The sequence below is a fragment of the Syngnathoides biaculeatus genome, chromosome 13 (assembly GCF_019802595.1).
Source record: "Syngnathoides biaculeatus isolate LvHL_M chromosome 13, ASM1980259v1, whole genome shotgun sequence".
Lineage (NCBI taxonomy): Eukaryota > Metazoa > Chordata > Actinopteri > Syngnathiformes > Syngnathidae > Syngnathoides > Syngnathoides biaculeatus.
In genome coordinates this window covers 13,930,140-13,941,557 of record NC_084652.1, presented here as the reverse complement: position 1 = coordinate 13,941,557, position 11,418 = coordinate 13,930,140, and the positions used below count along the sequence as shown (strand labels likewise).

At 39.2% G+C, this 11,418-nt stretch overlaps 1 protein-coding gene and 1 pseudogene across 2 annotated transcripts; both read left to right on the top strand.

Annotated features, from left to right (window-relative positions):
* Positions 1 to 553: 553 nt before the first annotated feature.
* On the top strand, positions 554 to 9,715 carry LOC133510459 (uncharacterized). Of its 2 annotated transcripts, XM_061838364.1 has the most exons (13): positions 555 to 750; positions 1,039 to 1,151; positions 2,231 to 2,318; positions 3,322 to 3,751; positions 4,101 to 4,208; positions 4,371 to 4,427; positions 4,661 to 4,733; positions 5,516 to 5,582; positions 6,301 to 6,448; positions 6,606 to 6,666; positions 7,091 to 7,221; positions 7,312 to 7,401; positions 9,577 to 9,715. In XM_061838364.1, the coding sequence occupies exons 1-13, from the start codon at positions 650 to 652 to the stop codon at positions 9,595 to 9,597; spliced, it is 1,488 nt and encodes a 495-aa protein (XP_061694348.1). In that variant the 5' UTR covers positions 555 to 649; the 3' UTR covers positions 9,598 to 9,715. The 2 variants fall into 2 exon arrangements, with proteins under 2 accessions (XP_061694349.1, XP_061694348.1); XM_061838365.1 differs by lacking the exon at positions 4,101 to 4,208 and having other exon boundaries at positions 554 to 750.
* Positions 7,629 to 7,747, top strand: LOC133511567 (5S ribosomal RNA; annotated as a pseudogene).
* Positions 9,716 to 11,418: the final 1,703 nt, after the last annotated feature.

The window sequence follows — 11,418 nt, the reverse complement described above, 5'->3', positions numbered from 1 at the left end:
GCTCACGTATGCACACCTCTCAGACAACTGCTGAGGCAGGAAAACCGAGTTCAAGTGGAACACGACCCATGAAAATGCATTCCAGAAGATGAAGGAGATCATCACAGCAGAGCCGGGGGCAGTGTTAGCCTACTTTGATCCAGGAAAAGAGGTAACTTTTCCTTTTAAGAGCTGTTAATTGATATGTGTGTATTTTTAATAAAATTAGTCACAAACAAAAGGATAGGAAATGAATCAGTCCAGCCTTTGCGAGTTATAATAATAGTTAACATATAGTATCATAAAAGTTATATCTGTACGCTTACTGACTGATGTTACTGTAGTACTGTCATTCAAAGTGAGCATGACATTATCATCAACTCAAAGCAACAACAAAATAAAGTGCTAAATCTTTTTTTTTTAACTTACTGTGATCGTCTATATATATATATATATATATATATATATATATATATTTTTTTTTTTTTTTTAATAAACCCAGTAAAATACAGTAGAATCTCCATTCGTAAACTGACGACCCCTGCGCCATGAATCCTAACCCTATACAGCAGTACCACCTACTGGTTGTTAAGTGGAAACTTGAGGCATTTTTTTTTCCAGTCTGCTTCAAGCTCCTCTGTTTGCATCTACTTAAAAGACAAATTAAAGCATGAACCCCCACCCAAATACTTCTTGTATCAACTCTTCACAGTCAGCCGTCAAGGGAATTCTTCGAGTCGGAGGGTTCCGTGAACAACAACCTAGCAGCAGGTAATGGAGTCGATTAATAGTAGCGTGTTAGCCTGTTTTGTTCGGTTACCCTTAGCTTACCATAATGGTTAACATAACTAAATTCATTAGGGTTTTTGTTCTTGTGTGTACGACGTTTTGGAGCTTTGTGGCTAAAGCTAAAAAGCTGCCACTACCTACCTTGATAACGAGTTGTGTTAGGCGCTAATATAACTACCACAGTGTTTAACCTCCGTAGGTCTGTGTCATTATTTAGGCATGTTACTCAGATAAATATATATATTTTTTTAAACGCATTCCTTGTTATAGAGTGCCTGCAGGCTTTATAGAGAGCATGATTCACGTTCCAATAAGACCCACAGCCGAACCCAAGAGTGGCACGGCGACCGGGAGAAAGGAAGCTCAGCGTCGGACTCGGCCAGGTAAAATATTAAAAAGAAAGAAGCGGAACAATAATAACACTTATAATCTTCACATGGACAGATTAAATGGAGTAAAAGTGACGAGAAACAGTTTCACATTTACTTTGGTGTCAACGTTAAGTGAAAATGTACTTTCACCTTTTCAATTCTTAACAGGTTGTTATGTACAAAGTTACTCTGAAAAAACTACTCTGAAAAGGATAGAAAGTGTTTGTGTGTTTAAAAAAAATGTATTTGCTAGAAAAAAAATCCGTGCATTTTCAAGATAAAAAGTTGGATATTTTCATGGTTTAAGTTGTAAAATGGTAAAAAAAAATTTTAGATTAAAATCGTGATTGTGTAAAACAAAAGTGGTTTTGATGTGTATTTGAGATCAAAATCCTGATTTCTTAATAGATATACATTTTTGGGACTTTTTTTCAAATTAAGGTTATAATATTTGAATATATTTTTTACATCAAATGTATTTTAAGGCAGCACCGTTAACCTCACAGTTCCGAGGTCCTGGATTCAATCCCGGACTCATTTGTGTGGATTTTCATGTTCTACCCGTGCCTGCGTGGGTTTCCTCTGGGCACTCCGGTTTCCTCCCACATTTTTTCCAAAAACATGCAACATTAATTGGACACTCTAAATTGCCCCTAGGTGTGATTGTGAGTGCAGCTGTTTGTCTCTATGTGTCCTGCGATTGGCTGGCAACCAGTTCAGGGTGTACCCCGGCTCCTGCCCATTGCAGCTGGGATCGGCTCCAGCACTCCCCGCGACCCTTGTGAGGATAAGCGGCGAAGAAAATGTGGAAAAAAAGTGGTGCTGTTAGAATAAAGTTATATATATATTTTTTTATTATCAGTCATATTTTTCTAATAAAAGGTCAGATTTTCAAGATTGGACTCGTTGCGGGAAAAAACAGGTATATTTTTAAGAAAAAAAGGAGTATTTAATGTGAGATAAGAATTTTCATAATTTCCAGAAAATAGTATTTTACAGATTTTTTGCAAAAAAATTAAGGTATACAGCAAGGTGTTTAGTACACAAAGAGTAAATAAAATATCTTCTTTTGTTTGACCCATTTGTGCAAGGGCAACCAAATAAATGGAAGAATTCATTCAAACCGATTGATGAAGAAAATCCCGACGATGAATCACAGGAGCAAAGCAGTAAAGAAAAGTAAGTCCATAGTTTTATTTTTAAATACCAACATAAATGTCTGGTAACACCCCTGAAGGCAAATGCCCTGAGAGCAGTGTTTTTCAAAAAAACATTTTTTCAGTGCATGCTCCTCTTATTGGAGATTAAATTCCCCCCCTGCTTGAAATTTTTTCAGGGGGTGGTGCTGAAAATTTTGATGCTGGTGGCATCAGTGGCGAAGAGAATTGTAAAGCGGGGTCGATCTGACTATGATAAACCTGTGGCAGGGGGGTGCCTCTGAAAATTTGAAAGTGGGGTCGTGGGGGCTGAAACAATCCCTCCCCCAACTGTCATGATAATACACCCCACATTTTGAAAACCACGGCTGTTAAAGTAATAGAAAACTGGAATTTGACCAAAATGAGTTGTTTATACTGTATGTGGCCTGCAATTGGAAAGTGACCATTCAGTGATTGGATAGGCCCCAGCATGCATGCGACCCTGGTCAGGATAAGAAGTGTTGAAAATCAATGGGTACTTTGGAAGAGTATGATTTTCAGACATTTTGAAATTGGCTCTTCAATTGATGTAATTTCAAAAAACAGATTTAATACATGAGTAAAATCTGCTACTAGTTGCGACCAGTTTAGGGTGAAATCCGCCTCTCGTCAAAAGTCTGCTTTGCCTGCAACTCTAATAAGGATGAACGGTACAGAAGATGGATGGATATGAGTAAAATGAGTTTCAACCTTGGTCACAAATTGCACTCAAATTAAGGTGCCAGTGAGTTTCGGCGGTCATATCTCTTTTTTTTTTTTTTTTTTTTTTTGCTTGCAGTTCAAAGCAAATAATCGTTCAGATGACAGCTCGTATCGGGAAAAAATTGTAAATTGGGTCAGCTGCTCATGGGTCTGTGTTCATATAATTTAATATATTTGATGTACCTGCACTAAAACTGCAGTTAATAGCAGAATTACTGTTGGGAAGACAGAAAATTCTAAGTAGTACTAACAGTCATTCATTTGCCTTCTGCCACCTCCAGGGATGAATTATATGACCCCTTTCATCCACCTGATTTGGAATTGGAAGACTCGTCCAATGAAATCTCATGTGACATAGACTCCGTCTCTCCGGCTGAGCAGGATGACAACCTTGAGTGGCACCGGTTGTCTCCGGACAGAATCTCCCGTCCCATCCCCCCGTGGCTGTTGGGCCAACCATTAGACATACGTGACTTCAGCCCTGAGAGCAGACCAAGCAAGAGCTGCGTTGATAGTCCCGGTCGTCCTGAGCTGTCTGAGCAAATGCCGTACAACCCGGACATGAAATCGATGGGATATAGATCTATTTGTAGATCTTTCACTCCTGAGAGGCATATTGATGGCTCATCTAGTCTACAATATTCTGTCTCTTTTGAAGAAAAGGGGACCACCAGAGAAGAGGAGATGACCAGGCCTGAATACATATGCACGGTAAGTCAATGATAGGGATATATTTACCACAAACTCTGAAAACCCAAAACATTTGATCATTTCAAACATACCTTACAGTAAAGCTTTATGATGGAAAATGTTCACATTTAGCCCAATTATTTTACTTGTGTGTATCAAGGATAACCTTTTGTGGTTTCATTCCACTCTCATTGTGGCAAGCTACCCACCAAAAGCACCAAATGTCGGTGGAACTACTTGCCACAATCCATATTACTTCCACCTATAGGACTGAAGTGGACCATTATGACCCAGCACAGCCTTTTTTCTTGTTTTCTGTTTTGAATTATGATGATTGTTTTAACCGAACCCCTAATATTTACCTCCACAGACGCTCCCACGTGTCCGGTTATCCTCCCCCATGTTGCACCGGGATAACGAAATGGAGGATTCCGTACAAGCAGGTTCCATTGGAGGAGCAACTCACCAAAACCAGCAGGTTGAGCCACTTAATAAATGTGCATTTCAGCCCAAAACAGGGTTAGAGTTGACCATTTTGGCCCAGCACAGTCTTAGCATTTTTTGTGCTCCTTGTTTTTGTATTGAAGGGATGATAATCCAAAAAATCTCTGAAGCAACTGTCTCATTTGTACCTCCACAGAGGATCCCACGTGTTCGATTATCCTCCCCCCCATTGCAGCGGGATTATGAAATCAAGGTACAGACCACACACGTTGGTTGCACTGAGGCTGCAATCCACCAAGGTCAACAAATGCAGATTGGTAAATTTTAGATTGCAAGTTACTGTCACCTTCAGGACTGCAGTGGATCATTTTGACCTAGCACAGAGTTAGCTTTTTTTTCCCAATTTCCCTGTTTTGTAGTATTGAAAATATCTAATTGATAATATAATTATTTTCTGAAACAACAGTCTCATATTCACCTTTGCAGAGGATCCCACGTGTTAGATTATCCTCGCCACCATTGCAGCTGGACTTTGACAGTCAGGATCTCGTAAAAGAAGGTAAAGAAACATTTTTTGGGTATATAATATACGTCAGTTTTAGATTTGCTTGAGAACATACTTTATGTTTTCAGTATTTTTTTTAATTAAAAAAAATTCTAACATTTCTACTTCATCACATCAAGGGCCGAACAAACAATGCAGTAAATGCATTTACTTAAATTGAATACAACTGAACTGTACTTGACAGACATACTGTACTGAATTAAAAAAACTTTGGGGGTGAAAGTCACAGTGGATTTAAATTTCAATAACTGAAAACTTTTATATACAATACAAAGTATGTACAGCATATCCTTATTCTGTTAATAATAGTATATTTCCAAACACCCTCTAGAAAATGTATTTAATAAATTAATCTTATTTGATAGTGGATACACTTTTAATTGGTCAGTCCTGAGTTTGCATGTTCTTCCCGTGTTCGCCTAAATTTTCTCTGAATACTCCGGCTCAGGTTAATCGAAGATTTAAAATGTTAGTTTGGCTATATATGTAAGTCCCTCCGCAGGCACAACAAATACATGTAGTATTCTTGAACAGGTTTATTGAAGACACTCCAATCGCACCGTGACAACTGTACAAAAAATAATAAGTCAAGCTATTTACATAAAAGGAAAAACAAAGAGCCTGGCTACACAACTTAACAAGGTGTAACACAACACAATTGCAGAATTACGGACAGATTTTACAATATGTGATTGGAGGGCAACCAGTCCCGGGTGGAGTCAACTGGTTTACAGACAATCTAATAATGTTTTTATTTGTTTTTTATTACTTTGCAGAACTGGAGCTCTGTGCACTGGCAAAAAGGCTAAAAAGAAAACCAAGAGAGCCTGTACGAATGGACCAGTGAGTAACACAAATGTTTACTGTGTGAAGCCACTTTATGCCGAGCTTTAGCAATTCAGTCATTACCGTCATTGCTCTTGTGCACACTCTCAGCTGCAAAGTGTTGTTGGGTCAAGCTGGCTAATTTAATGCTAAAAGATGTGAGCAAATGCCAGAGATGGGATAACGAATTAGCTGTAACATTGAGATCATTTTAAAGTAAACAGTTGTTTCTTGAGTATGAACAAAGCAATTAAACTGACATAAAACCTTAGCATGATTACAGAAGTCATTTTTGAATGTTTTCAAAAAACAAACCCCCCAAAAAAAACAGGACAATAAAGAAGAATCCTTTTGTCACAAACTTTGCGGATTACTATGACCTGTCTGAGAATTTTCACAGACATGAAGACATTTATTTTTTACAAGCACAATGGTAGTTTTTAATATTGCGACAGTTAGTTAAAAATAGCGTAGGCAAATATGCTATTGGGCTAAAAAATTGTTTCCGCAGACCCTATTTTTCCCAAATATTCTTGTTGGTCTTTTAAGGATGGCATCTGAAACGGTTTGCTTTCTCATTAATATGTGACATTTAAATAAGAATTGCGTTTGGATCATCAGTCATATTACGAAATTTGATCCTACCTTCCAGTTTCCGTCTAATCTTTTAATCTAAAATTCCTCTCACGGGACCCAGTAGCGTTACCAAATAATATTACAGAATTGTCATTTGAAGGATAACCATCAACTGTGACCTATGTGGCATCGAAGTGAGCAACGGGCAGGAGCTGGAGAAACACTTGGAAAGCAAAGCTCACTGGGACACCATGGAGCACATCCAGACGCACAATACCTACGATGATATCACCATAGCCTTCCTGCAGGTTAAAGTCGATCACCGTTCTATGTGCAAGATTACTGGTGCAGCTCAATAAGTTAGAATACATAAGGGGAGTTCGTCATATTTCAGCATAGCAGTTCCAAAACCGGTCAATGTTCTCACTGTTCATTGTGTTTTTCAATTTCCTCCTCTATTTGCAGGATGTCATGCTGTATAAGAGTATCAAGTACAGCCAAGCCATCGATTATCACGCAGTCCAAGGTATTTATAGACTGCTGTTAGCAAAGAAATAGGGACTGAGTCTTGGCACAAATAGTGAAAATCGACAAATAGTTAACACCCCCGAAAGGGGGTTTTGTAATTGCGTATTGATTTCACAAGGTGGTGAAAAATTATAATCATAAAGCATCAGTCAACACCATTCATCTACCATGTACACAATCATGAACCCATGTTACATAGACAGTAGTTAAACTATTTAACATCATTCACGAGGCTCATCAATACTCCTGACTACTAGTCAGTTACCATTTAGTGGTTAAGCTTTCCATTGTTCTCCCACTCATTGTATGTAGCTAATTAGATGAACGAAGCTACATTAATTAGAGTAAATTAATCTGAATTTCCGGCGCACATTGATTGAGAATCAGTGCCTTAACGTACCATTTTTCTCGTCTGTGGTCAGCTTTGCAGGAGAGCGACCACATGACAAAGGTGTCATTGTTTCACTGTGCAGCGTGCCAAGTCCTCGTATCGACAGCGACTGCGGCCGTGCAAAATCACATCACCTCTCTGGACCACCTCTCCAACAGAAAGGTAGCATTCGTCCGTCTCCATCTTGGGGCATGAATGCTGGGCGTGGAGTTTTGCTCAATTGATACCACTCATTTTGGTGATTTCTTGAAGGAATTTGAAGCGCAACAGAGACGCGCTTCACTTGACAAAGCAGATACCATCATTAAAGAGTTGGGGCCTCAGTTTGAGAATTTCATCAAGGTATGTTTAACAAAACAAAACAAAAACAAACCTGCATACAATCAAGTAAGGAAAGCCATTTGAGCATTTATACAAGAGCCAAGTACTAGTGCACTTTTTGTCCTCTGTAGTATGACAATTCAGGACTAGGAGAATGATTTTATATATATATATATATATATTTTTTTTTAATTTATTTATTTATTTATAATTTTTTTTTTTTTTTTTTTTGGTACTATTACAATATTGCTTACGGCCATGCTACCCTGGGAACGCCTGATCTCGTCGGATCTTGGAAGCTAAGCGGGTTTGGTCCTGGTTGGTACTTAGATGGGAGACCGCCTGGGAATACCAGGTGCTGTAAGCTTCTCTCCCCATCTAGATGCAGAGGGATTGCGTCAGGAAGGGCATCCGGTGTAAAACTGTGCCAAACAAATATGCGTTCACCTCAGATGAAACATTGTGGCGACCCCTAATGGAACTTTTGGCCTAGTAGTATGTTGAATCGTCTAACTAGTGTGGACACACAGTGTACTGGAACATGGACCTTGAGCGAGTAGGGCAACTATTGTTTATTGCAAGGGAGGCAAAAAAGTCCACGACTTGACAACTGTCTAGAGCTCGTGCACCCACGTCACCATAGTCATGTGACTGGCCATATTGACAGTCTAACAGAGCATTGTTCAATGCCTAGTCGGTTGGAGACAGCATGAAAATGTCCTATAGCACGACGCCCAAAGTTTTTTCCGATACCATTAAAAATTTAGAAAGTGATAATAAACGAAGGTACGTGGAAAAATGAGAGACACTTGGCATAGAGGATTCATATTTAATGCCGAAGTCGATGTTTTCGGCGATAAGAAATTGGACCGTTTATTTGCTTCCACTTGTCTTGGACAACTGGACCTACACATGGATCTCGTGAGTAAGTCGTCGAGATTTGCATGGAAAACTTTGAAAGCGTAGAAAAGTCTGGAAGCATACAAATACTTTATTGCTGGATCTGTTCCCAATAGAGAATAAATCCCACATAGCGATGGAGCCACTCAGATTTTTTCAATCCAAATACTAATATTTAAATAAATGACTTGGTTGTACACAAACTCGTATTCATTAACTATGATTGGAAAAAAATAAGAGCGAGTCGGCTCCTCTGTCACGAAGGGTGTTGCGGCCACAGGTTAAACATTGGTAAACCTCTCCGTGACAGATGTTTTTTTTAATATCCATTGTTCTCAAATGAGTCCAATGCGTATTTAAAAAAAGAAAATAAACCGCTGGGATAGGCTTCAGCCTCCGTACACGGAAGTGTGTTGCGGCCACACGTTAACGTACGTAAACATCACTGTGACCGACAGTTTTCTTTTTTAAAATATGCATTGGACTCATTAGAGAACAATGCATATTAAAAAAAAAGTCTGTCGGGGAGAGGTTTACCGAAAATTAACGTGTGCCCGCAAGACGCTTCTGTGTATGTTGGAGACGACTCCCTGTGTTTTTTTTTTTTTAAATATGCATTGTTCTCAAATGAGCCAACTTCACATTATAAATACTTCTTGGTATTTTGAGATTGAGAAGAATAATTCCTACCTGAAATGAAGTGATCGCTACACAGTCGTATGTATTTGGTTGGGCACCATCCATCACGTCTAATTGCCGAAATCCATCGATCTTTTCTGGTCTTTTCAGCTGGTATTCCATAGAATGATCTCTTTGAAGATCTGTCTTGTCTGTTGTGACAACCAACAGCACAACAAGTCTCGGGCATTGTGTATATTCTGCTTCGGTTCAATGTCCCCCACACTGTCGAGCAGCTCTTTTTGACTGGCAAAATGGTGAAAATGGTGACGTCATGTGCACGTGCTCTATACTCCTAATACCAAAAGTGACATTCTACAATCTGCTAGTTAACATCTAGTGCTTCACTAATAGTACGAGTCACATGCAGTTGTCAACTTGTGTGCCGATGCCTTACGAGTAATATGAATTTGTCGAGAGAGAACAAAAAGCGTACTGGTATATGGACCTTAAGTTGGATATCAAGGATATTGAATGAATGCTCAAACGGCTTCCAGCAAGTATTTGATATCCAATATTCTGAAACTCAAGGTTTTCTAACAAATCAATTGGGGTGCACCTGTTTTGTTGAGCACTGCTTTTTCTAGCCTACCTAATTGATCGTTTTTTCTCCATCAGGGTTTCAGCCACTTTGAATGAAAACTGCCCTCGAAAGATGATCATGGTGCTATTTGCCACAAATTGACAACAGACTTCCATCATAACCACATACAGTGCTGTGAAAAGGTATTTGCCCATCACCTAATTTTTTTTTTTTTTTTGCATATAACACACAAGGTTTCAAACCAGACCAATTTTATTATCACTCAGACAATGCAAGGAAATACAAAATGCAGTTTTCAAATGACAATTCAGTTTATTAAGGCACAACAAAAAAACAAACCTTTCCGACCCTCTGTCAAAAAAGTAATTGCTCCCACGTTAAATCACAAAGTCACTGTGACAAACAAATTTGGGAAAGGTGAGTTTAATTTCACAAGCCACACCTAAACCTGATTACCACGATACTTTTTGAATCAAGAAATCACTTAAATAGAATGTCAACACAACCTGGAGTAGATGACAAGATCTCAAGAACCAAGGCTTCATGCCACAATTCAAAGAAATTCAAGAAGCTATGAGGAAAAAAAAAGTGAATGAAATCTATCAGTCTAGAAAAGGTTACAGAGCCATATCCAAGGTTCTGGGGCTCCAGTAAACCACTGTCAGTCATTATCCACAAATGGAGAAAACTGGGAACCAGTCATGCCAGGAGTGGATGACCAACTAAAATTACTCCATCCATGCATTACTCATCCAGGAAATCACAAAAGAACCCTGAACAACATCTAAGGACCTGCAGGCCTCAGTTCATGACTCTGGCCAATAATGGCATCCTAACCCTAACCCTAACCCTGTTTAACATTTACCCCAAAACATCTTAATGATTCTCAAGACTTTGGAGAAACATTCTGTGGACTGATGAGTCAAAAACTGAACTTTTTAGAAGCCGTGCAGCCCACTGAAATCTGGCATAAAATTGGCACATTTTATAAAAAGAACATTATGTTAAGTGATTGGTGGTCTGCAGCTCCTTTTCTACCTTAGGACCAGGACAACTTGCTGTGATTGAGGGAACAATGATTTGTGGTGTGTACCAGAAAATCCTGAAGGAGAACATCCGAACATCAGTCTGTGCACTCAATCCCAACCGCTCGCAACGATGCGAAACACACAAGAAAGTCCACCTCTGAATGGTAAAAAAATAAAATAAAAAAAGTTTTGGAGTGGCAAAGTCAAAAGTCCTGATTTAAATCTGTTCATGTTCAGCAGTTCATGCTAAAAAAAAAACCCTCGCATATGGCAGAGTTGAAATAATTCTGCAAAGAAGACGTTAACAAAATTCCTCCAGAGCGACGCAAGTCTCCTGTCACCAATTGACCCCTCCGTAGAAATTGCGTCATCCGCGTCGCTGACCTATCAGAGGCCAGAGATCTGCATAAACCACGTCCCCTTTTGCACCCGCCGTTCCCTCAGACAACGTTGCATGGTCCAGTATAGCTTTTGTTAGCGTTTTATCGCGTATTTGGGTTCTTTAACAATAGATATGGTTAAGAGGTGTAGTCACAAACTTTGTAATAGTGACGACAGGTATCCTGAAAGGCTAGTTGGTGGAGTTCAATTCGTACCCTTTCCAAAACCGAAGACCCAGTACGAAAAATGTCTTCAATGGATCAAACTTTGTGGATCACCGCATCATCAACTAAATCCATCTAATATCAACCAGAACAGATATGTTTGCACGAAGGTAATACGTCTCATATAAATGAATTAGCAGTTCTTCGCCTGCATTACGTAGCTACGTGTGAATGATTGACACACTTGATCTGTGTTGAGCGATATTTTGCGATGATCTGACTGCACAAACGTCTCTCTGTTCGGCGGCTCCCGAGCTAAGCAAAACCGGACTAGCGAGTCCTA

Coding starts and splice junctions, on each gene's coding strand:
- LOC133510459 (XM_061838364.1), top strand. CDS start 650: ATGAACCCCCACCCAAATACTTCTTGTATCAACTCTTCACAGTCAGCC. Junction 751..1,038: donor GAACAACAACCTAGCAGCAG/GTAATGGAGTCG, acceptor TCCTTGTTATAG/AGTGCCTGCAGGCTTTATAG. Junction 6,667..7,090: donor CGATTATCACGCAGTCCAAG/GTATTTATAGAC, acceptor GTCTGTGGTCAG/CTTTGCAGGAGAGCGACCAC.